This window comes from Acanthochromis polyacanthus, chromosome 4 (assembly GCF_021347895.1).
Source record: "Acanthochromis polyacanthus isolate Apoly-LR-REF ecotype Palm Island chromosome 4, KAUST_Apoly_ChrSc, whole genome shotgun sequence".
Taxonomy (NCBI): domain Eukaryota; kingdom Metazoa; phylum Chordata; class Actinopteri; family Pomacentridae; genus Acanthochromis; species Acanthochromis polyacanthus.
In genome coordinates this window covers 43863951-43890943 of record NC_067116.1, presented here as the reverse complement: position 1 = coordinate 43890943, position 26993 = coordinate 43863951, and the positions used below count along the sequence as shown (strand labels likewise).

The following is a 26993-nucleotide window of genomic DNA, read 5'->3' as shown; positions in this document are numbered from 1 at the left end:
ATAAGCCTGTAAACTCTGTTTTCACTCCTAAAACTTCTCATTTTCTGATCAGGAAAATGAATGGAAAACACATTGTTTTTCTCATTTCTTACTAGATCTACTATATTTAGGGAGGTTTTTTACCATCTTTGCACCAGTAACCTTTGGATAACAACCCGCCTCTTGCTGGAATCTGTAGCCTTCCACATTAACAAAGTATTTTAATGTCAGATGTCATCGCTTGTGGTCGAGTTTGTTGTTAAATTTGGTTTTGTTCCTCTATTAAATTACACTATTGCCAGATCACAGTCATTTACAATAAATGCTAATCTTAGAATGTTACAATATCAGTGGATTATGAGAACTTACATCACATCCGTTAAACTTAATAGATATAATAAGGATATTTCTGATTTATGTGTGAAATGTGGGGCAAAGGGTTCATTTCTTCATTTCCTATCGCAATGCCCAAAAATAGAAACTTTCTTGAACGATATTTTAATTTCAATTCAAGACATATTAGCAATTGTAATACCTAAGGATCCAAAATTGTTTATTCTTGGAAAAATACCGGAAAATATTAATTGGAACCAGAAAGAAAGGATTTTTGTGGAATTAGATATCGTGTTGGCAAAAAGACTTATTATGAGACATTGGAAGGATACTTTTGGGCCGAGTGCAGATGAATGGTTCAACGAGTTAATAACAACTTTACCTTTGGAAAAAAATTACATACACTCTTAGAAATAAACAACTAAGGTTCTATGACATATGGGGACCATTTATACACTATTTGGGAAGGACAGACTCAACCTATTGTGATAACGTAAATATAAATAGCTGATGTGTTTGTATTAGCAATCACTGACAAACTTCCATAAGTGACCATAAGATGTAATTGTAACCTCTACAAAATATAGAATAGTCTTACCTTATCTAGGAACATTAATAAGAGCAATAGGATGGTGATTTTTTTCTACTTTGTTTTTTTTTTTTTTCTTTTTTGGATGGTGGATGGGGGATTAATTATGTAAGCTTATTATTTATGTTTGTAATTTTCTTCTTTAAAAATAAAAACATATTGAAATGAAAAAAATTACACTATTGCTGCAAAATGGCACACATCAAAGCCTTTAAACTCTTCATTGCACTCCTAAAACATCTTATTTCTTATTTTTTGATCAAGAAAATAAATGAAAAACACATCTTTCATCTTATTTCTTGCTGGATCTATTATATTTCGGCAAGTTTTACCATCTTAGCACCAATAACCAGCCTGCTGGGTAGCGCTGCGGTCAGAGTGGTTATCATTGCCTTGTCATTTTTGCACCTTTTCGGAATTAAAACAAGCTGTTTAAATCCCTTATAACTTCCTCTTGTTGGACATTTAGAAAGAATTTTCATGTCAGATTCCATCGCTTATGATGGAGTGTGTTGTTCATGAGGAGTTTGCAGAGCTACAGGAATGCAAAACGCTGAACTTTGTGACTTTTCTCACTTTTGTTCCTCTGTTGAACTAGATTTTTGCTGCAAAATAGCACATTACAAGCCTCGTAATTTCTTCCTTGTGTAGTTTTTTGTTTCTGAAAATCTCTTTTATTGACAATGAATGAAAAGCACATCAGTAACAGCCGAATCTTGTCCTGTTGTGTCTATTGTTTGACTGTTCTTCTCCCCCTTTCTGTTCAGACACAAGCTGTTGAAATCACATTCAGCTCGCTTGTTGCCTGAGCATGCGACTCTCCACGCTATGAAGGAATTTCCGCGTCAGGTGACGGCCGCTTAAGTCCCGCTCAGCTGGCCGAATGTCCACACCCACCTGAGAAAGTAAATCGCGTCGTCCTCGGTGTCACAGACTACGACGAAGACGGGACTCGGTTCGTGCTAGTTACAGCATTTGTTTTCCTAAACTGACCCTGCTGCCGTCTCTTTCTGTCGCGGATGGGGCCAAACGACATTAGCTGCAGTAATCTGTTCCTCTGGAGAGTCTGTTTGGCTGAAGGGAAAGCGAGAGGGCAGTGAGGCGCTGTCTGAGTGGATTGGCCTGAGCCTCGGCTGCCTTTTAATGTCTTTAAAAGCTTTTCTGCTGTAGCGCTGCGCAGCCGTTCATCTGCTGCACCGTCCTGGTTCCGGCTCGCTGAAAAACGACCCTCACGCCGGGTGTAGTTTGCCGGATAATTCAAGGAGAATAAATCTTAAGTCCTGCTTTCACATTTTAAAACACTGAGGTTATTTTTGACTATGAGGGGAAATCATTCAGCTGCTTTACCTTTTGCTGCTGCTCTTGAGTCTTCTCAGAGGATGCGATATGTGTACGATTCTGGCACCAGAAAGTGTGCAGCGGCCATTTGCAGTTCGTATCTGTGCATCAAATCTGCCAGAGCCTGTGCTGGGTCGCTGTTTAATGTCGCTGCCGGTCTGTTTGTTCTCTGTCTTTGCAGCCTCTCCCTGCTCTATTTCACACTCTGACCCTAAAGGCTTCATATAAAGAAAAACAAAAACGTAGACTCAAATCAGTGCTGCATTTCTACAGAGATCATAGAAGATGAATCGGATTTTTTTGGTACCGATTTACTGTCATAAAGTCAATATGAGACACTGCTTTTACCAACCAAGAATGTTTTGTGAGTGCTTGGTCAGTTTCAGATTGCTTTTGTGTTGCTGAACCGATCTTTTAAGGTTGTTGCTAGAGGTACGGACCCGTACCCGTAGCCTGTGGACTACGGATACGGCATTTGCCATTTGCCAATCAGATACGCGAGATCTGGTCACGTGACTCCCGGTAGACGCTAGAGGTACGGACCCGTAGCATCGGTACGACAGGTACGGACCCTAAACCTGACCCTAACACTAACCCTAACCTTAACCTTTGCTTACCTTTCAACAGTTTGCAGTGGTTAGCAGCTTCTTGACTCGCGAGACTCGCATACGGGTCCGTATCTGTAGACACTACCATCTTTTAACCCCCCTGTTGTCCTCATTTAGGGGCACCAAAAAATATTGTTTCTTTGTCTGAAAAAAATCAGCAAAAAAGTTCCTCAAATTTTTTGAAAATTTGCAAAACTTTCAGGAAGATAATTGCAATAATTCTTTCAAAATTTCCTTTAGAAGTTTTATTTTAAAACAAAAGCCTTAATTTGACAAGAAAATTATTGTAAATATTTTCAAAAAATGAGTAAAAATCCTCCAAAAAATTCTAAATTCTAATATATATCAGGAAAACATTTTCTTTAAGAACATTCACAAAAAAATCAACAAATTTCACTGGATTTTGGTTGATTTTTTTTGTGAATGTTCTTTACAAATATTTTTCTTAACATTTCTTTCTTCCATCAGAAAATGTTCAAAAATTTCCCACAAATGTAGAAAATGTGGACATCAGAAGTTTCACTGTGAAAATCGATTTTTTTCCCCCCCCCCACATTTAAAAAAATTTAAAACGGGTCAATTTCGACCCGCAGAATGACACGAGGGTGAAATAAGTGGCACCACTTCTCAGAGACAGAAACTGTAAAAATAGTAAAAAAAAAGAAAAAAACATTGGGTCTTCGGCTAGTAGATGAACTATTCCATTGGGAAAATTAACCAAATCTGTGAATAAAATCATGATTTTCATTAAATTTGCATCATTCTCCGTGCCTCATTTAAAATTTCACCACAAACCAACCATTTGAACAATTCACATTCTGTAAAAAATAAAAATTCTGCACTCCTCCACACAACTGTGAAGCTTTCAGTGACTCTGCTGTGACCAACAGGCGCTTGGCAAAAATTCAGAGAATTCTTGGCTGAACTGCAGGCTGTGTTTACACCGAGCACAGAGCGCATGAGGATAGAAAGTAATTTAGAATCTAAAATAGTAAAATATCTACAGTATGTAGACTCTGTTCTTTTCCAGTATTTGTATCCTCTGTGGCTAAATGTTGAATATTGATTCCAGTTTTTTATTCCCTTTTTAATAAAATAAATAAACCTGAAGGGAGAGTCCCACAGATATAGCAGGCCAGATTGGAAAGGATGCTGGGTTAACGGGTCAAAATAAACCCCAATGTATGAAGTTGACTGTTTTTTTTTTTTCTGGAGTACTTTGTACTTTTCGTAAATAATTGTGTATTTCAATGTGCAGAGTTTCTGTCCAACATAAATTTGAAGGAAAATCAGCCTCGAATTGGTGGGACAATAAAGCACAAGGATTTTTTCCTACTGTTTCACGATCAGAAGTACCACTTTTTTTTGGGTTATATTATTGGTTAATCACATGAAGGCTATTGGTAATATGATGCTGTAACTTGTGTTGTTACTTCACATAGTTGAAAATGGTCAATTTACTGAGAATGCAGATTTTGTGCCCTACACTGGAAAAATGCTCCTCTCAAAACAAGAAAAAAAGAATTTGTTTCAAGGAACTTTTACCTTGAAATAAGGGGAAAAATCTGCCAACAGAACAAGTGAAAAATGGCTTAGGAAGATTTCCTGAAATAAGATTTGATATTTAGAATATTGAGATCTTAAAATTAGCTGGGAAAACTATATTTTAAGCTCTATTTTACCAGGATTGTCAAGCTTAGGTGTCTTAAAATAAACCAGGCATGCAAAAAAAAAAAAGAGGCAGTTTTTCACTCAAAAATAGATTTTGCTTTCATGTCAGCTCCTAATTTGGGAAATATTAAACTTATTTTGAATTTTCATGTAAATAACAACTCAAAACAAGATAATTTCAAGATTGTTTGACTTAATGAGGTATTTAAGATGTATTGTCTTGAAACAAGTCCCTCCATCTGCTGAAATATGACTTAAGTAAATTTATCTAAAATGAAGTGGGATGAAACATTTTGACTGAAAATTAGGACTGGCCCGAATAGTGGTTTATGGCCTCCGAATATTCGGGCCCTATTAAAGACGAATATGACTCCACCTTAGGGTGGAATAAGTCAGGTGGTCCAAAACCCTCGATATATCTAGCCAGACTCTTCTCCTCTGTTGTTTCCAAATGGTGGAACAAACTCTGTGTGTTCTGCTGAGTCCCTTTCTACTTTTAAAAGACAACTGAAGACTCAGTTGTTCAGAGAACACCTAGGCACTTAATATGACTCCACCTTAGGGGTAGAATAAGTCAGGTGGTCCAAAACCCAGCACTTACTTAGCGCTGATAAAGTTAAAACTTCTTCTTCTGCAACTTGATGGCAACACCTTTGACCAATGGCACTTGAAGCACTTTTTGCACTTACTACAGGTTTCTCCTTAAGTCTGAATTCTTGCTTGTGTTGTACGTCGCTTTGGAAAATAGCGTCTGCTAAATGAAATTGTAGAATTGTAGAATATCCGAATATTCGTTCCCCCACGTATGTCCGTCGGGGTGGGGGGGTGGGGGCTTGTGGCGGAGACGGCCCGAATATTCGGATCCCTTCATCTGGTCTCCCGGGTCCAAATTTTGCCTTTGTTTTGTCTTCAGTTAAACTGAAGAATTCCCAAACAGCAGAGGTCTTCAGCATCTTGTCTTGTGTTTAAGCAACGAAGTGAAGCGTGACGTCAGAGTCGGCAGCAACCCGGACATTCAGGTGGTGGTAAGAAACACGAATGGAGGAGCCAAGATGAGCCGAACACGACGGGATGACAGTAACGCCGCATATTCTTTGTGCGGGGGGGGGGGGTATTTTTTCGTCTTCACCAGGTTTCAGAATTTTGTGAAGCACCTGTAGGAGATGTGTTGTGTAAAAAGTCAAATCCTGTCGGATTGGAGTGTTTAAAGCACAGAAAAATTGTGAAAGTTTTGAAATTATAATGTTAGATTGTTGTTATTCACGTTGTCACAAAAACTCAAGCGGTTTGTTGAGTGTGCTTGAGATTCAGGTCAATTCTTTTTAATAAATTCAGAGACAGTTTTGACATATCATAGCTCAAATAATATCTGACTATAAACTGGATTCAAGGAGAATATATTGGATGTATAAAACAGGTTAGCCCACTTTAAAGGCATTAGAGGAGATTTAATTTCCTACGACTTTGAACGTAGCATGCGCACATACAACCTCTCCCTCACCCCCCTCTAACCTCCCCCCTCTTAACATTTACGAAGAAACGCCCCCCTCCAGAAACTTGCGTAGGACTCGTGAAGTTGCCTACAGCTGCAGTATAATCAATAGTCAATAATTTTCCCTGTCCAGAAGGAATTTAGCAACCAAGGCATCTGTCTTTAGGTCCATTTGTTGCTTGAGCTGACGCCATCGCCCAAATGACTCGCCAATAATCACTTTTGTTTTTGCATTCTCGCGATCCAGTTGTCTTTTATTTTCTCTGACCTCAAAAAATGCCTTTCTTTTACGGCTGGGTCCCCCTGGATCTTTATCTGCCATCATGTAAAAAAGATGAGCAAAACAAGTCGCCAGCTAACTACGAAGCTATACCAAAGCAACACATACAGAAAACACGTAAGTCCAAGGCGTACGTAATCTACGTAACTAGGCCTGAGCCGGAAGATTTTTGATTGACAGGAAAGGGAGCAAAGCAAACGCCTCGGTCCGAGCGCGTTGATTGGCTGATGTTTTTCAGGTCCTGCCATGTCCACAGTTTATTTTTTTATTTTTTTAGAAACCATATATACAAGTCCACTAAAGGTCAGTATATTCATTTTATGTGAATCAGACAAATTAAACAACAAAAACATCCTCCGTAATGCCTTTAAGCCCAGGTATAGTCTGGGTTTTGTGCTGAAATGGACGCAGTAACTTTCTGTAATTTTATCCTCACTGAAAGACGCTCTAGATGGTGATGTGTGGAAAAAAAAGACCATCACATAACACTCATTTAACAATAATGCACCATTTTTATGCTTTTAAATGGATTAAAAATTACAATATAATGCGTGAAAATGTGCATTAGTGAGCTCTCAAAGACATTTTAGTTAACTAAGGTGTTTTAGATAAGAAGTATGCCGTCGTTTGCAGCTGAAAACACGGCGTCCACTGCGTCACCATTGCTCATGTCATGTCGGTGTTGTGTCCTGGTGTCTTCAGAGTGTAACGCGAGTGTGAGCTTCGCTGCTGCCGACGTCTGTGTGGAAAACGTGGCTCACTGGGTGTGTCTGTTTCTTCTGCCCTCAGCTCGCGATGCAGACGAACGGGAGAAGTGGATCCACGCCTTAGAGGGAACTATCCTCCGTCACACCCTCCAGCTCCGGGTACGTAACCAGCCTCTTATTAGAGTCCAAGTGTTGAATCTGAACAAGAAGCAGAAGAAGCCGTTTTGCTTTGGGGCTCCTCGGTGTTTGCCTGCCTGTTTATGCTAAGTCCTGTGTTTGTACTTAAACCGTTTACTTTCCAAAGTAAACATGCTACTACTTCTTCTCTGTAGTACTTGAACAGTGTACTGGTTTAAATAAAGTCAAAAAAGAGGATCGGTGAGCGTATTTAGAGGCCAAATATGGTGCCTGGATAACAGAGCTTTCAATGTGAGATTTTTATTAAGCTTCAGATTGTAAGCATTTGCATACTCGAAAGGATGTGATGTGTTTGACCACAATGCTCATGTGATGGTTTTGCATATTGGGTGCGTTTAGGCTGTGTGTATCTTGCTTGTACCTGAAGCTCCAAGATCTGCCTTCTTACAACAAATGGAAATGATAATTCTAAGAGATGCAATCATTTTTTTTTATTCTTACGTAATAAACAGTAGCGTTATCAATCAGTAATTGCTCAGTCGTGCAGTAGACGTCATTTCGTATGCTAATAAGAACTTCTTTAACCCTCCTGTTGTCCTCATTTATGGGCACCGAAAAATGTTGTTCCCTTGTCTGAGAAAATACAAAAATTCAGCAAAAAGTTACCCAAATTTCTGAAAATTTGCAAAACCTTAAGAAAATTTCAATAATTCCTTAAAAGTTTTTCTTAAAGGTTTTATTTCAAAGCAATCCCCCAAATTTGGCAAGAAAATTTTTGTAGATATTTTCAGAAAAATGAGGAAAATCTTCCTAAAAATATCTAAAATAATTACATATTTATCAGTAAAATTTGTGATGTTTTCTTTAAGAACATTCGGGGAAAAAATATCTACCAAATTTTTTATTTTGATTTTTTTCTGAATGTTCTTAACCCTTTAAGCTTCAGTCAATTCCAGCCGTTTTCAGTACAAAAAATCGCTAATATTCTATTTTTAAATAAAAAAAATTATGAAAAATACGGGGAATATTGGACGGGCATCGCGAGGTGCATTTCCTTGAAAATGACCGATTCGGGGATTTTATACCGACTTCAGGACATGTTTTGGACAAAATAGTTTACTGGCTTGTGTCGTCTGGATGTAAAAGGTTGGATTATGGCCGTTTTTTGTGGAATCTTTTTTTTTGTGTGTAATAATGAACCCGGAAATGTGAGTCGCGCTGTGTGCGTTGAAGCCGTGTATAGAGAACGGATGGATGAATATTCGTTTTTGTCGGACAAATGTGTTTTTCTCACCCGCTGTGGTAATCACATCTGAAAGTGGTTTATACCGGCGGATTCATGAGAATCTAAGCTTTCCATCGGCGTATAGTGTTTGTATAATCGTGTTTGCAGCCGTCGGACATTCTTGAAATTCCTATGCAAATTAGTAGGTGTACCGCTGGCGGTACACTGAAGCTTAAGGGGTTAAAGAAATGAATGTTCTCAAAGAAACAATTTCTTTAACATTTCTTTTTTCCCACCAAAAAATGTTTTTAAAAAAATCCCAAAAATGTTGAATTTTCACTGTGAAAATATATATTTTCTCCACATTTTCAAACTGTAAACGGGTCAGTTTTGACCCACTGGACGACACGAGGGTTAAACACGAACACATTTTTGCTGTAAAAATGATTTCACTGGAACACTGGAGGCCATTAAACCACACTAAGTCTTTGTCATGGTGGCCCCTTTGCGAGCTCAGTCTCCCACAAAATAGGTGAAATTATTCATGGCAATTCATCGATTAATTATCCATCATTAGCATCCCTAGAAATAGCACAAACAATCTTTATTTATGTATATAAATTATTTAAAAAATAACTTGAAAAATCTTAAAATCTAGAATAAAACCACAGAAAACAGATTTATGGTGCAGTATCTTCTCTTGTCTCTATATCTTTTAACATTAAGGTATTTCTGAAACATTTCTCAGGTGAAATAACAGGATTGTAGATCAGCACTGCTCCAAACTCAGGTTGGCGTCAAACCGAGATTCTTTACAGCAAGTTTGATCTAAAAGAGAAGCAGCTGATTAATCTGTCACCCAATAGCCAGAATCCCAGACTGTGTTAAAAATCACGTACTTTCTTCTTTTTACTACGACCTGAGCTGTCCTCACAAACTAGACAGTTTCAGTATTAAACCTTAAACTTCGACTGTTGCAGTCTGTAGAACGAAAGGAGCTGCCATCTGAGTCAAGTTTGTTTAAACTCACGAGACATCAAGCTTTTAGTCTACGCAGTGTTGGTGCTTTATCATCAAATAAAATGCATCTGGAGTAATGAGGATAGTTGAAGGTACTCTGAGCAGAAAAGTACAACAGTCTTTTCTGTATCTGAGACATAAATGAGAGGAAAATGCACGAGTAATGACAGGATAATTACTGACAAATGTGTCTATATGTGAAATATAGATCATAAAACACACTGTGAATAACGGTAAATAGACACTGCATGTTCCCTCTGTTCTGCTCGTCTGGCAGAGGACGTAAAATCCAGCTGTGCCGTGTCAGAAAACAGCGATCAGATGATCCAGCTGTGCCTCACGTCATTTTAAACTGACGTCACTTTGAATTAACAGCTGAGAGACGAAGGGTGTTTCATTCTGTTAAGCCCCTGTTGCCTCGACTCCTCACGTCTGTGACCTAACTTTGCAGAGGATTGTGGGTCCAAGTAGCCAGATAAGCACGCTGCAGTAGAATATTCTGGTGTTTCTGCCTTGCTGTGTTTTATATACTCTGCATTTGGACCCGCTAAATGTTTTTCTGGTGTGGTATAGTGCGGTAGAATGGATGTTGGAGCCTCTGTTTGGTCTGAGAAATAATGGTGACATCTGTGCCACTGTAAATGGAGGATGTGAGTTTGGGCTGGTCCTGGAGAAAGGCTTTTTCACTTTAATGGAAAGTCTATTTAACTGCTGACCTGCTGGCAGTTTTTTTTTTTTGTTCCACTGGTGTTTGTCTGTTTTTTACGCTCTCTTTCTTGCCTCTCCTCCCTTAAAGCAAACCTTCCTCCTTGCTCCCTCCCATCGTCATCATCATCTAGAACACTTCTTCCTCCTCCTCCTTCATCCTCAGAACCAACCTTGTCATTTTCCTCTCCCACCCTCCCTCCTTCCTTCCCTCCCTCCGTGGCAAATCCTTCTGATGTGCGACGTGTTCCTGCTTGCACACATACACGCACTTATGCGGTGTTAGCGCGCTGCTGTCGTAGCGTCACGTGACCCCGGCGTCGCCCAATCCCGCGCCCGGTTGCTCGATCAACCAAACATCTGCCCCCGCCGCCTCGGCCAATCAGAGCGGCCGTTGCTGCTGGCTCCTGTCAGCCCTCGCTGCTGCTGCTTTGTGTGTTTTCTGTTCTGCCTGTGCAAGAGGAAGTGTGCCTTTCCTGCCAGGGGAGGGTCCCGGATTAACTGGGCTCTGTCCGCCTCGCACCAAACGCTCAGCTGATAACCGCTGCTGAAGGATACGCTGGAGGCTCGCAGTCCGATTGCTGCTGTGGTTTACACTGGCAGACTGCAGTGGAGAGCAAGAGGAGGGGATTGTTTCCTGCCCGGAGGAGGGAGGGAGGAGGAGGAAAGAATGCTAACTTCACTAAAACTGGTGATTTGTTGCCGTGGGGAGGAAAAACCCTGAGTAATGGAGGAAGAGATCTTGTGTCAGGCTGCGTGAACGGCCTGAGAGATGAGCAGGGTTTAATGCAGCATGTCCATTGGAGCGAGGCACCCAGTAAGTACAACAAACAAACAAAACGCCACTGCAGCATGGCCGGGAGAAGTTTAACGGCTGCAGTGCGCTGCCGGGGCATTTTAAAGTGGGTCACACTGTGTGGAAAGACAAACAGATAGGGGAGGGAGGGAGGCAGCGTTGTTTGGAGAGTCTGGGTTGGTTTGGTAGCTCCGTGAGCGTTCAAGATTCCGCTGTGAATATTCCCACCATGTGACGGGGATGCAGAGGCCGGGAACGAGTGGGAGAGGAGGCGCAGACGTCTGGGAATATTTCTGGAAGCAGCAGCGTTATGACGTGGCTGTTTAGAAACCCAGCACCTGCCTCTGACTTCCCACTTTCCAAACTTATCTGCTCCGTCTTCCCCTCCAGTATTGTGTGTGGACAAAACATGAGATGTGGTAATAATAGGGCACTGTCCTGTTTTTGCTTCCACCGTATCAGCCACTGCAGTTCGGTTTCCGATCACGTGTATTCAGGCCTAGAAATGTAAACATGTCTGATGTATGAGCAGTGGAAGTAAATGGCATGTCAACGGTACTATACTTTCATGAACATCAGGTCGACTCTGCTCTTTTTGTTGTCTTTGGGGAACATCTTCCAGAAAATATTGCGATCTGAGTCACAAGTTTAGCGTGAGCAGCAGTATTTTAATATAATGCGATCTTTGCTGCAGTCTGCAGGATTTGCAGGCTGGTGCATTTCTGCAGCGCCCCAATGCATCATTTAGAACGGTGCTCTCTGACACATTTTACATTTTTCACAAAACTGCAGCTGCTGCATTTCGGATAATGCACTTTGAAAGTCTGGTAGTATTTCAATTTACTGTGCCCTTATAGTTTTCTTACACCGACTGTAAATAAGCACAGTGTGTTTGGATGCTTTTTGTGAATACTATATTGTGAATGCAGTATGTTTTTACGTGAATATCATGTTTTAAATCTACTCTTTTAGTTTTCTGTGGGGCTAAATGATGTGAAAAAAACAGTTGCATTCATTTATTTTGGAAAGATAATTGCAATTCGAGTCACAATTTTAGCAAGGAGCCCAATATTTGCGTTGTTTTCGACTCTGAAACTGAACACAAAGTGATTTTTGCTGTGGTCTGCACCAAACAAACGCATTCCCAAATATCCGCGGAGTATGATTTGTAGGCCAGAACATCTTTGTAGCGTCACAATGCCGCATTTATATCGATATTTTGTGACATATTTTACCTTTATCCAAAAATTACAGTTCCAGAAACGCTAAGATTAATTGTTTGGAGTCGGTTTTATTACACGAAATCTTTGGACGATGTAAATTGCGTTATAATATTAAATGTTTGCTTGCTTTTTGCAAATATTATATTGTAGCTGTGGACTGGAAAAAATGCCCCTCTGAAAACAAGAAAAAAAAATATTTCAAGAAACTTTAACCTTAAAATAAGTGAAAAAATCTGCCAATAAAACAAGTAAAAAACGGCTTGGTAAGCTTTCTTGAAATAAGATATGATATTTAGATCTTAAAATTAGCTGGGAAATTTTATTTGAAGCTATATTTTACCAGGATTGTTAAGATACCTAAGCTTGACCCTCCTGTTGTCCTCATTTATGGCACCAAAAAATATTGTTTCCTTGTCCGAAAAAAAAATCTAAAAATTCAGCAAAAAAAATCCCACAAGTCTATCAAAATTTGCAAAATCTTCCGGAAGAAAAGTCCTCAATTTTCCGTTAAGTTTTATTTTTCAGAAAAATCCCCAAATTTGGCAAGAAATAAAAAAATTAAATAAGAAAATTGTAAATATTTTAAAAAATTAAGAAAAATCTTTCAAAAAAAAACCCCCTAAATATCTAAAGTCATTACGTATTTATCAGTAAAACTTCTATTTTCTTGAAGAACATTTGGGGGAAAAAATCATCAAAATCAATCAAATTTTGCTGGATTTTGGTAAAAAAAAAATCTGAGTTTTCTTAAAGAAACATTTTTTTCTTCTTCTTTTTTTCCATCAAAAAATGTTCAAAAATTTCCCAAAAATGTGGAAGTTTTCACTGCGAATTTTTTCTCGACATTTTCAAACTTAAAAACGAGTCAATTTGAACCGCAGGACGACACGAGGGTTATAGCAAGATAATTTCAAAACTGTTGGATTTAACAAGATATTTAAGATGCATCGTCTTAAAACAAGTCCCTCCATCTGCTGAAATGTCACTTGTAAAGCGAATTCATCTTAAATCAAGTGGGATGAGACATTTAGACTAAAAATAAGACAAACAGACTTGATAAGATTTTGAGTTTTTGCCTTGTATCGTTCAGTTTCAATGCTTCTTTTTGAGATCTGTGGTGTTCATTTAGTGCACTGCCTGTATTTACAGAGCTGCCTGTAGATGCTTTTGCACTGCTCTCTGTCTGACGTTTAGTTTTTGGCTTTTTTCAAGTAAAATCATCTGTATTTAACGCCTAACTAGAAAGATACACTGCAAAAACTCAAAATCTTACCAAGCTTATTTGTCTTATTTTTAGTCAAAATGTCTCATCCCACTTGATTTAAGATAAATTCACTTAAAAAGAGACATTTCAACAGATGGATGGATTGTTTTGAGACAAAGCATCTTAAATATGGTCAAACAATCTTCAAATTATCTTGTTTTACACACGTGGACAAAATTGTTGGTACCCCTCAGTTAAAGAAGGAAAAACCCACAATTCTCACTGAAATCACTTGAAACTCACAAAAGTAACAATAAATAAAAATTTATTGAAAATTAAATAATCAAAACAGCCATTACTTTCGAATTGTTGATTAACATAATTATTTTAAAAAACAAACTAATGAAACAGGCCTGGACAAAAATGATGGTACCTCTATAAAAGATTGAAAACTATTTGACCAGAGTGACATGATTAACTCAGGTGTGTCATTTAATTGACATCACAGGTGTTTCCAAACTCATAATCAGTCAGTCTGCCTATTTAAAGGGAGACAAGTAGTCACCCTGCTGTTTGGTGAAAAGGTGTGTACCACACTGAACATGGACAACAGAAAGCGAAGGAGAGAATTGTCCCAGGACATCCGAAAAAAAATTATAGACAAACATCTTCAAGGTAAAGGCTATAAGACCACCTCTAAACAGCTTGAAGTTCCTGTGACAACAGTGGCTCATATTATTCAGAAGTTCAAGACCCACGGGACAGTAGCCAACCTCCCTGGACGTGGCCGCAAGAGGAAAATTGATGACAAATTGAAGAGACGGATCGTTGGAATTGTATCCAAAGAGCCCAGAGCAACCTCCAAAGAAATTAAAGGTGAACTCCAAGGCCAAGGTACATCAGTGTCAGATCGCACCATTCGTCGTTGTTTGAGCCAAAGTGGACTTCATGGGAGACGACCAAGGAGGACACCACTGCTGAAAAAAACTCATAAAAAAGCCAGACTGGAATTTGCAAAAATGCATGTTGACAAGCCACAAAGCTTCTGGGAGAATGTCCTTTGGACAGATGAGACCAAACTGGAGCTTTTTGGTAAGGCACATCAACTCTATGTTCATAGACTCAAAAACCAAGCATACGAAGAAAAGAACACTGTCCCTACGGTGAAACATGGAGGAGGCTCAGTAATGTTTTGGGGCTGCTTTGCTGCATCTGGCACAGGGTGTCTTGAAAGTGTGCAAGGTACGATGAAATCTGAAGACTATCAAGGCATTCTGGAGAGAAATGTGCTGCCTAGTGTCAGAAAGCTTGGTCTCAGTCGCAGGTCATGGGTCTTCCAACAGGACAACCATCCAAAACACACAGCCAAAAACACCCAAGAATGGCTGAGAGAAAAGCGTTGGACTATTCTAAAGTGGCCTTCTATGAGCCCAGATCTGAATCCCATTGAACATATGTGGAAGGAGCTGAAACATGCCATTTGGAGAAGACACCCATCAAACCTGAGACAACTGGAGCTGTTTGCTCATGAGGAGTGGGCCAAAATACCTGTTGACAGCTGCCGAACGCTCATTGACAAATACAGAAATCGTTTAATTGCAGTGATTGCCTCAAAAGGTTGTGCAACAAAATATTAAGTTATGGGTACCATCATTTTTGTCCAGCCCTATTTCATTAGTTTGTTTTTTTTAAATAATTATGTTAATCAACAATTCAAAAGTGATGGCTGATTTTGATTATTTAATTTTCAATACATTTTTATTTATTGTTACTTTTGTGAGTTTCAAGTGATTTCAGTGAGAATTGTGGGTTTTTCCTTCTTTAACTGAGGGGTACCAACAATTTTGTCCACGTGTGTAAGCCTCGTGTCGTCCTGTGGATCAAAGTGACCCGTTTTAAAATGTGGGGCAAATAAAACATTTTTTTTCACAGTGAAACTTCAGATGTCCACATTTTGAACATTTTTTGGGAAGTTTTTCAACATTTTTTGGTGGGAAAACAAGAGATGTTTTCTTTAAGAACATTTGTGAAAAAAAATCAACCAAAATCCAGATTTTTTTTTCCCCCCAAAGGTTCTTAAAGAAAATGCTAGAATTTTTACTGATATATATGGAATTACTTTAGATATTTTTAGGATTTATTTGGAGGTTTTTATTCGTTTTTTGAAAATATTTTTTAATTTTTTAATTTTTTAACTTTTATTTCTTGCCAAATTTGGGTATTTAAAAAAAAAAAATACAACTTGCAAGGGAAATTTTTAAGGAATTTTCTTCCTGAAGATTTTGCAAATTTTTATAAATTGGGCGAATTTTTTGCGGAATTTTTGGATTTTTTTCAGACCAGGCAACAATATTTTTTGGTGCCGTAAATGAGGACAACAGGAGGGTTAAGACACCTAAGCCTGACAATCCTGATAAAATACAGCTTAAGATAAATTTTCTCAGCTAATTTTAAGATCTCAAGATTCTAAAAATCACATCTTATTTCAGGAAATCTTACCAAGGCGTTTTCACTTGTTCTATTGGCAGATTCTTTCACTTATTTCAAGGTAAAAGTTCTTTGAAATAAGTTTATTTTTCTTGATTTGAGACGGGCATTTTTTCCAGTGTAGCAACACTTCTGATGATCTTAGTGTAGCGAGCAACCAGACCAGCAGGTTTATGTCAGTGGAGTGACTTCCAACCCTTCGTTCAGATTTTTGCTCAGGCCTTTCTGTGGCCAGCTATGTTTTTGGGAGTCACACCGACAGGGAAAGCACCTTTGATCCCTGGAGGAAGTTTGCCCCGTTAGCTGCAGGCTTCATGGCTGCTGAGTCAACGCAGACTTTGTTCTCTATAAAGTGTTTCTACCGGTTTAAACTTTAGCAGCATTTGGTTCTGGGTTAATGGCTTTCCTTCACATTCCTATGAAACCGTCTCCAGCGGGAAGAAAAGCCATGTCGAACTCAGGACGCAGCAGGACAACGCGACGCAGCAAATCCCAGAAAGCAGCAGCAGCCGCCAAACACAGGGTTTGATAAGAGCTTGTTTTCCTAACAGCTGCAGGAAGCTGTTTATTTCACTTTCAGTTTTACCGTTTCTCTGCATGCTTTTTCGCTTGTAAGAGGTGTTGTTCTGTGTTTTTCCATGTCACTGCTGTGTAGGAACAAATCGCAATGACACACGTTAGTCATCTGCTGAATGGCCTGGCTTGACATAGAGGGGTTATTGTGTCGCCCTTGCCGTCGACAGGCTGATTTTTCTAAGGAAGTGTTGTCCATGTGTACGTTTATATGGAATTGCTTTGATATTTTTACTCATTTTTTGGATGATTTTTACTCATTTTTTGAAAATATTTACAAGAATTTTCTTGCCAAATTTGGAGGATTTTTTTTAAAGGAAACTTTTAAGCAATTATTGGAATTTTTCTTCCTGAAGGTTTTGCAAATTTTCATAAATTTGGGGATTTTTTTCCTGAATTTTTGGATTTTTTCAGAAAATGAAACAATATTTTTTAAATGAGGACAACAGGAGGGTTAGGCAAAGAAAAGCGGCACATTGTAACATTTGAGAAGCTGTAACTGGAACAAATTTGGCATTTTTACTTCACAAATGATTGAAATGTCTGTGAATGGATAAATTGGTTTGTCGACTGTTAGCTGCAGGATGCTAAACCTGCTATGCTTTACATGCATTACACTGTTGTTTATTACAAAATGTAAAATAAGTCTCAGATTCAGTCTCAAATCGAAGTTCAGTCAAATATTTTTGGCTCGATTAGGAGGATTTTATGCGTTCAGACCTGTCAAATCGCAATGACACACGTTAGTCATCTGCTGAATCGCCTGGCTTGACGTAGAGGGGTTATTGTGTCGCCCTTGCCGTCGACAGGCTGATCTTTCTAAGGAAGTGTTGTCCGTGCGTACGTTTATCATCCATCTGCCCGTTTTTAGCTTTGTGTCGCAGCCAGCTGGGTTGTTCTGGGTGAGCTCAGACGGATAGAGACAGATGCCCGATCACGTCTGCTCTGTCAATACTCTAGTAATTACCTTTTAATGGATATTATGTAATGAAATGTTCAGCTCTCTCTCTCTGTGTGTGTGTGTGTGTGTGTGTGGGGGTGCTATTAAGGGAAGCTAATTACCAAACACTGAATGTGAGTGCACCTCAGCTCCATTTATACACACCGTCCTCCGTCTGTAGATAAAGCTCTCTGCAGCCTTGAGTTTCCCGATTTAGCTTTGTTGCAGCCTGAAATGCGTTGGCCTCCAGTCAGGCGCTGAGGCAGACAGACCTGCCGGCCTTTCATGAAGCCGTCAAACAATAGTGTTCATATCTCCCACCGGTACAGTACGATGCTGGAAGATTCCGCCGGACTGTTGACGCTTTTGTCCACCGTTTTGTGCGACAGTTTACAAAGCCTACCTGGCCGTGAGGCGATGGGGACGAAATCATGTTTTTATGAATGGATAATATTGGCCGTGGTTGGGTATTTAGCTTTGAATATGCAAATACGAGCATGCCTTCTGTCAGGGATTTGGTCAGAGCTGCGCTAATGCTCGGCTTTGTCTGCTTTCTTGTCTCCAGGAGGCCGAGGCAGGATTCGTTCCGAGCGTTCAAGACTTTGACAAGAAGCTCGCTGAAGCTGACGCCTACCTGCAGATACTGATTGACCAGTTAAAGGTAGGATTCAGCAAAAAGATGCACCGACGCCGTCATTTCAGCCGGTTTATGTCACCCTTTTATGGCTGTCTGCTGCCCACTTTCACCTTTGTAGCTACAAATAAAAAGAAATATGGTCTATTTGAAAGAACTGCACCTGAAATATGCCCCCAATCTGTTCATGAATCCACAAGAATAGACAGAAGCGTAGTCCATTTGAAAGATTTGCACCTAAAGTTCACACTAAATCTGTACATCAATCCACAAAGATAGAAAGAAATGTAGTAAATTTGAAGTATTTGCACCTGAAATTTACCCTAAATCATTATATTAATCCTAAATCTGTACTTTAATACATAGAAATAGAAAGAAATGTAGTAAATTTGAAGTCTTTGCACCTGAAATTTACCCTAAATCATTATATTAAACCTAAATCTATACATTAATCCACAAAAATAGAAAGAAATATAGTAAATTTGAAATATTTGCACCTGAAATTTACCCTAAATCTCTGTTTTTCTCTGCAAAAATGGAAAGAAATGTAGTTAATTTCTAGATTTGCACCTGAAATTTACCCGAGATCTGTATATAATCCTGAATCTGTACAATTATCCTCAACAAAAAAGACAAATATGGTCCATTTGAAAGATTTGCACCTAAAATTTACCTTAAATCTGTACATTAAGCCACAAAATAAAAAATATAGTTAATTCAAAGATTTGCACCTGATCTTTAGCCTAAATCGCTACATTAATCCTAAATCTGTACATTAATACATAGAAATAGAAAGAAATATAGTGAATTTGAAATATTTGCGCATGAAAATTACCCTGAATTTCTACAATAATTCTAAATCTGTGCATTAATCCACAAAAACAGAAAGAAATATAGTTGATTTCAGAGATTTGCATCTGAAATTCACCCTAAATCTCTACATTGATCCCAAATCTGTACATTAATCCAGAAAAAGGGAAAGAAATATAGTTAATTTCAAAGATTTGCACCCGAAATTGACTCTAAATCTATACATTAATGCGAAATCTGGTCACTAAACCACAAAAATCAAAAGCAATGCAGTCAATTTGAGAGACTTTCACTTAAAATCCTTCCTAAATCTGCACATTCACCCACAAAAATAGACAGAAATATAGTCAATTTGAAAGATTTGCACCTAAAACTCACCCTAAATCTGTACATGAATCCACAGCATGGCTCGTAATCAAATCTGTGTCGCCACTTCCGTCGTGAGTTTTAAACAAAAACAGAAGTTAAAGATTAGATTTGCGGCGGCCCAGTGATGAAGCAGAAAGCGATGTTTTTAGAGAAGCACATCGCGTCTGTCAGACAGGACTCCTTCCAGCGTCCCTCCTTAAGATTCACCTCCTGATCCTTGAACGCTCGTTTTGCCGTGGAGTCGTCTCAGCTCACATTTCCATCTGTGTCTCTTTTAATTTCTTGTTCCCACACAGCTGTTTGATGAGAAGATCAAGGACTGCAAAGAGGATGAATCACGCAGAGTGAGTACCGACGACGCGACGCCGTCCTCGTGCCTCGGTTCTCTGGCCCGCCCCCATTAACACCAAAGCGAAATAAAAAGGGTGCTTGTGGTGCATATGTGTGAATTCTGCTTTTAGAGTGTATTGCATCGAGTCAAAAAGGACAGAACGCTATGACTCATCTGCCAGCTAACGAAGCATAATTTAACTTTGCTTTAATTTGCAAACAGTGTTTATGCAGACGGACAAACCTGGATCCTGCAGAAATGCTCAGCTGCACCATAAACTGTTCTCAACTCACTGACGAGCCAATTATCAGACTTGGATCAGACTAGAGCTAATGGTTGTTTTCGTTATTAATTAATGAGTAAATTGTCTTGTCTGCACAACTGCTTTAAAGGCAAAAATGTTCTGTTTTTATTGATATTAACCCTCGTGTCGTACTGCGGGTCAAAACTGACCCGGTTTAAAGTTTGGAAATGTGGAAAATATATATATTTTCACAGTGAAACTTCTTCCACATTTTCAGCTTTTTTTTGGTGGAAAAAAAGAAATGTTAAAAATGTTTCTAAGGAACAAAAAAATCAACCAAAATCCAGCAAATTTCACTGGATTTTGGTTGATTTTTTTGTGAATGTTCTTACAGAAAATATTAGAAGTTTTACTGATATATATGGAATCACTTTAGATATTTATAGGTTTTTTTGGAAGATTTTTATTCATTTTTGAACATATTTACAAGAATTTTCTTGCCAAATTTGGGGGATTTTTAAAAAAATAAACTTTTAAGGAATTATTTGAATTTTCTTCCTGAAGGTTTTGCAAGTTTTCATAAATTTGTGGAATTTTTTTGCTGAAGTTCTGGATTTTTTTCAGACGAGGAAACAATATTATTTGGTGCCTGTAAATGAGGACAACAGGAGGGTTAAAGAAAAGCGGCACATTTTAACATTTGAGAAGCTGTAACTGGAAAAATCTGGCATTTTTACTTCAGAAATTACTGAAATTTGTCAACTGTTAGCCACAGGATACGAAACAGTACGTTGTTGTTTATTGCAAAATGTAAAATAAGTCTCAGATTTATCCTCAAATCGAAGTTCTGTCAAATATTTTTGGCTTGATTAGGAGGATTTTGTGCGTTCAGACCTGCAATTTTTTTATTTTCTTTTGTAATATTTGCCCTCAACAAAGCGTCTTACCTTTCAAACAATTTTGAGGGATCAATATCTCCTGAAATATATCTCTCTCAGCCATGAAATTTAGTGTGGATATAGACAGAACAGTTTCCAAATGGCTTCAGCAGATGATAAATATTTAACCATTGGTCCTTGAAAATGGAAAAAAAGGTGCAACATTTTCCAACTGATGTGGTATTTTGGCCCCAGAAGCTTCCTGTAGCTGTGTGTATATATATATATATATATATATATATATGGATGTTTCCATATTTCCCACTGAAAATACAGCCTTTGGTCGACATTTCACCAACTTTTGAGGCCTTTTACTTCAGGGGAATGCGATGTGTTGCAAGTATGACAAGACAAAGTTCCAGTTTTTTGCTATTTGAGAAAACTGTGAACTGATCTCAACACACAAACTGCTGTTTATTTGGGTCTGTGCGTTGTGATTATATGTGCAAACTTACCGGTGGCTTCCATGCTGTTTCTGTGGTAAAATTTATTCAGTCTTACTGGATGTCCCGTGCATTCTGTACACGGGAACTCAAACAAAATGAGCGAAATCTGAGACATTGCCGTGCCGCAGCGATCTAAAATGACACTTAATTTTGCTTCTCTTGGCCGTTTCTTCCACAAAGCAGGTGTTTTTTTGTTTTTTTTTGTGTAGCCGAGTGAAAGAGGTGTTGGGTTTTGTTGGAGGAAGCGGTTCAGTTTCAGGGCGTCTCTGTAGCCTTTTGTGTTTTCCTACCACACTCTGCTCACTTCCTGTCTGCGTTTAACAGCTTCTGGTCACTTCTTGATCTCAGTGACTTCACCAGACATTTTTTCTTTTTTTTGTGTAGATTTAAAGGGCAAAAGGGGGAAAAAAGCTGCTACAGTCAGTCCTACATGAGTTACCTTCACTGGAAAAAATGCCCCTCTCAAAACAAGAAAAAAAAAACTTATTTCAAGGAACTTTTACCTTGAATTAAGTAAAAAAAAAACTGCCAATAGAACAAGTGAAAAATGGCTTGGTAAGATTTCTTGACATAAGATGTGATATTTAGAATATTGAGATCTTAAAACTAGCTGGGCAAACGTATTTTAAGCTCTAGTTTACCAGGTTAGGTGTCTTAAAATAAGCCAGACATGCTAAAAAAAGAAGCGATTTTGACTGAAAAATAGATTTTTGCTTTGATGTAACCTCCTAATTTGAGATGTATTAACCCTCCTGTTGCCCTCATTTATGGGCAGCAAAAAATATTGTTTCCTTGTCTGGAAAAAATCTACAAAATCAACAATTTTTGAAAATTTGCAAAACCTTCAATTCCAATAATTCCGTAAAAGTTTCCCTTAAAAGTTTTATTTAAAAAAAAAAAAATCACCCTTGAACATGATTTGGAAATGGGGTACTTAATGCCCTATTTTATTTTATTGTAAATCTTTCTTTTGCTTTGATTGTATTTTTTTCTTTTTATCTATCTCTTTCTGGTTGTGTCCATGTATATGTCTTTAACTGTTACATTGTTCTAAAATTTAATAAAATTGTTACTTTAAAAAAATCACCCATATTCGGCAAGAAAGTGCTTGTAAATATTTTCAAAAAATAAGTAAAAATCTTCAAAAAAAATCCTAAAAATATCTAAAGCAATATATGAAGAGTTCATTTGCAAAAACAGGTAACTCCATTTTCAGAAATCTCCTTTTTTATTGTTTACTTGAGATAATAATAATAACACTAATTTATTTTCCTCTATTTTGTCATGTAATTTTCTACTGAGTCAAATCCACTCAGCTTTAGTTTGATTGATATTATCTCAAGTAAACAATTAAAGAAAATTCTGAAAATTTATCAAAACAGTGTTACCTGTTTTTGCGAATGAACTCTTCATATACATATATATCAGTAATACTTCTAATATTTTCTTTAAGAACATTCACAAAATTTTTTTTTGTGAATGTTCGTAAGAAACATTTCTAACATTTGTTTTTTTTCCGCCAAAAAGTGTTCAGAGATTTCCCAAAAATGTTGAAAATGTGGACATCAGAAGTTTCACGATGAAAATATATTTTTTTCCACATTTTTAAACTTAAAACGGATCAATTTGACCCGCAGGACGACACGAAGGTTGAACTTATTTTGAGTTTTCTTGTAAAATTCAACTGAAAGCAAGATAATTTCAAGATTGTTTGACTTAACAAGATATTTAAGATGCATTGTCCTAAAACAAGTCCCTCCGTCTGCTGAGATGTCTCTTGTTAAGTGAATTTATCTTAAATCAAGTGGGATGAGACGTTCTGACTAAAAATAAGATAAATAGACTTGGTAAGATGTTGAGCTTTTGCAGTGTTGATGTTTCTCACTGCTTTGTGTTTCCTGTCCTATTAATCCAGTTTCATCAGCACTTCTGCTTTAGTTTTTTTGTGCTTACAGCCTGTTTTCTTTGTCTTTTTGACAGAAAATTGAAAATTTGAAGGAGACTACTTGTGTAAGTCAGACTTTACTAACATATTTTCCATCCTGACTTCCTGCTCCAGTCCAAATGTTTAACAGATTCCTTTCTGTTTTTCAGAGTATGGTAGAGTCCATCAAGCACTGTATTGTACTGCTGCAGATTGCCAAGGTAAACCCAGTCTCTCCTGCATGTTTTGCTTTCTCTCTCTCTGCAGTTTTTGGTGTGCCATCTCTCCATAATCATTGTTCTTGTGAGACCACATGCGCTGTGTGTTACCTTTGGTCCCCGGGGTAGTTCCCTGCTTACAGTTGCTATCTGGGTCGCTGGTTGATGAGGGTGTCGCCCGGTGCTCGTTTCATCACATGTTCCCTCTGAAAGGAAGTGGAGCAATCATTTCTGCTTCATGTGGCTGTGAGGTGCCTCTTTTGTTAAAACCAACAGCACTCTCACTTTTGAAAAAGATTCGAGGAAACGTGCATTTTTTGTTTGGCAATCTTGGTCTTTTTTGTTTTTGTTTTTTTTTGCAACACTGAAATAAAATGAGGATTTTACCGTGTGATGAAAGGACCGCCGCATGTGGCAAGTTTGGGGAATGTGATGCGTCTCCGTGTGATGAGAGGGACGGACCTCGTCGCCCTCTGCTCCGCCGACGCTCGGGATGCTTTGTGAAATGACTCTTCCTACACAAGCAGTCTAACGCTGTCTTCTTAAAATTTTAAGGACCAAAGTAACGAACAACAGCACGCAAACGGACTTATAGTAAGTTTGACACTTTTTGTCCATGACAGAAAAATTTTTTAAAAAATCAAAGAACCTGCTAACCTTCTTTTCTGGCTTAATTTACTCCCTCCTGTATGTAGAAAAGCGGATAAATCAGACCTGTTTTAGTGCATGCCGTCTAATTTGGAGATAAGCTCTATCTCAGGCTCTTTCCCCTCGTTTCTGCCACTGCTCTCCTCTTGATTAAGTTCATACTTTTCCTGACCTCATCTGGGATTTCAAGTTTTCTACCGTGGTTGGGAACTATTCTTTCACTTCATCAAGACACAAAATGTGTGTTTGTGCCACTAAAATACACATTTTTGCAGAGTGTGTGTGTGTGTATGTGGACTGTACGTGTGTGTTTGCATGTCTGCATATAGGAGTGCTGCACATCACCTCACCCACTAATCACACTCACCATTGATTTATCGTGCACACTGCCTGCTTATTGAACCACTCAGCACTAATAGCTGCAAAGCCGTGCAGAGAGCAGGATGGAGGCTTTGCAGGTGCTCTGTGTTCACCGTCACCAAGAGATATGCATGCTTTAACCAACGTACGTCTGCTTTACGTTGATGAAAGGCATTTTTCAAAGCGTTTACTGCAGGCTTTCAGATTGATTTCCCACCGTACGGGCAGCTTTTGTTTTTCATTCAGATAAACTTGCAGTGGATGGATAATCTGTCACAGACTTAAGCCCCTTTCAGACACAAGATTTACACCCTGGAAAAAAATGCCCCTCCCAAAACAAGAAAAAAAACTTATTTCAAGGAACTTTACCTTGAAATAAGTGGGAAAAAAATCTGCCAATAGAACAAGTGAGAAATGGCTTGGTCAGATTTCTTGAAATAAGATGTGATATTTAGAATGTTGAGATCTTAAAATTAGTTGGGAAAAATTATTTTAAGCTGTTTTACCAGGATTGTCAAACTTAAGGGCGGACTTTGACGCGGGGGGCCAATTGCCCCATACTTTTCACTAGCTGAGCTGCTAGCTGAGCTGCTAAGCTGCCTGCCTGGTTAAATACTGGAGCTATGTAGAAAATTCATTTCTCCATCACTCACATGTATGAAATGACAAATGAAAACAGACCCCAGGTTGAAAAAAAACAAAGTTCCCCTTTAAATCAAGTGAGATGAGACATTTTGACTAAAAATAAGACAAACAGACTTGGTAAGATTTAGAGTTTTTGCAGTGCAACATTGCAGCTTCGTCATCCTGTTATAGTGACGGCATTATGTCATTCAGATATAAGCTGCTTTTATGGGAATTATTTTCATTCTTGTAAGATTAAGCAGAGCATGTATGATACTTAATGCAACAAGAAGCAAAAGTCTGAATCTAAACTACTAGCAAACTGAATCACAGCATAGTTTATTGTTTTTAGAATCCAAAACACTGACATTTTACATAATCTAACTGCTACTTTACTAACAGTAAAATAAAAATCATTGGAAAGCTGTGAGGACGACCGCTATATAACTAATAATAATTTACCTGCAGCTGCTTGGCTTTAACTTTTTTGTGTGACATGAAAAAAGGTTCCCAGTGTGACCTGCTGTTAGATCCTGATCATTTATAATCATTAGTAGTGAATACAGTTACGGCTGTTGTGCATGAATGCATTTTGTAGACCCTCATATTAATCCTGCTTAGATATTTAATAAACTCAGAGGAAAATTGTGTACAAACAACTGGAAGCAACAACCAAAATTTCAGCTCCCGTTAGCCCTCCTGTTGTCCTCATTTTCGGGCACCAAAAAAATTCTTTCCTTGTCTGAAAAAACATCCAGAAAATCACCAAAAAATTCCCCAAATTTATGAAATTTGCAAAAACTTCAGGAAGAAAATTCTAATAATTCTTGAAAAGTTTTCCCTAAAAGTTTTAATTTAGGAAAAAAACTCTCCAAATTTATGAATATTTGCAAAAACTTCAGGAAGAGAATTCTAATAATTCCTGAAAAGTTTTCCCTAAAAGTTTTAATTTAGGAAAAAAACTCTCCAAATTTATGAATATTTGCAAAAACTTCAGGAAGAGAATTCTAATAATTCCTGAAATGTTTTCCCTAAAAGTTTTAATTTAGGAAAAAAACTCTCCAAATTTATGAAAATTTGCAAAAACTTCAGGAAGAAAACTCCAATAATTCCTGAAAAGTTTTTAATTTAAGAAAAAAAATCTCCAAATTTGGCAAGAAAATTATTGTAATCATTTTCAAAAAATGAGTAAAAATCTTCCAAAAAATCCTAAAAATAGGATTTTTATATGTAGTCTAAAGTGACTACATATACATGAGTAAAACTTATATTTTCTTTAAGAGCATTCACACATAAAAATCAACCAAAATCCAGTGAAATTTGCTGGATTTTGGTTGATTTTTATGTGAACGTTCTTAAGAAACAGTTTTTAAAAAAAATTTTCCACCAATAAATGTTCAAAAATTTCCCAAAAATGTTGAAAATATGGACATCAGAAGTTTTACTGTGAAAATGTGTATTTTTTCCCCACATTTTCAAACTTTAAAACGTGTTAATTTTGACCTGCAGAACGACACAACAGTTAACATGTTTAAAAAAAAAAACAAAAAACAAAAAAAACAATAAAACCAAAAATCTAACATTCTTAATTCATGGATATCTTTAATCTAAGGTGTGAGGCAAAGTAACATTTAGTTTTTATTGACCTTTTAATATAAAATAGATGTAAAATTAAAAGAGAAAGAAATTATTTTAGCAGCCAAGTGTGTCTTTTGCTCCTTGTGATGCTTTTGGATGAATATTGGTGCTGAAATGTGGAAAAATCCTTCCATAATTTGCTTCACACACCTAAAAGTAACGTTGCTGTGTGCAGGTCAGAGTCTTAAGGAAATGTTAGTACGTCTAACTGAGATTACTTTTGCAACTTTTAAAGAAAATAAATCAACACATTCAGATGCCGTCAGATTTACAGAATGTAATGAGGCTCCAGTTGCATGGAAATATGCCTCTTATTTAAGGAAAATCTGATTATTGATTTGCAAATGAGCCAAAACAATAAACTTTAGAAGTGGAATAATCAACCAAATTCATATTATGCTTTTCACATGTCGGCGTTGGGTGTTGCTCGTTTGTTTTCCCACCAGCAAACTGGCTCATAACTGTATTTCCACAAATGAAAATATGCAATTTGATGGAAAA

At 37.8% G+C, this 26993-nt stretch overlaps 1 protein-coding gene across 4 annotated transcripts in view; it reads left to right on the top strand.

Annotated features, from left to right (window-relative positions):
• Window positions 1–26993, top strand: part of osbpl9 (oxysterol binding protein-like 9) — a 71702-nt gene that overhangs the window by 20662 nt on the left and 24047 nt on the right. For 2 of the 4 annotated variants that reach the window (XM_051947199.1, XM_051947202.1), the window contains 6 exons: window positions 7080–7156; window positions 17874–17969; window positions 19418–19465; window positions 23061–23090; window positions 23175–23225; window positions 23778–23816. In XM_051947199.1, the coding sequence (XP_051803159.1) occupies window positions 7080–7156; window positions 17874–17969; window positions 19418–19465; window positions 23061–23090; window positions 23175–23225; window positions 23778–23816 (341 nt within the window). Of the gene's footprint in view, window positions 1–7079; window positions 7157–10510; window positions 10903–17873; window positions 17970–19417; window positions 19466–23060; window positions 23091–23174; window positions 23226–23777; window positions 23817–26993 lie in introns of those variants that run through there. The other 2 variants (XM_051947201.1, XM_051947200.1) reach the window with 2 other exon arrangements.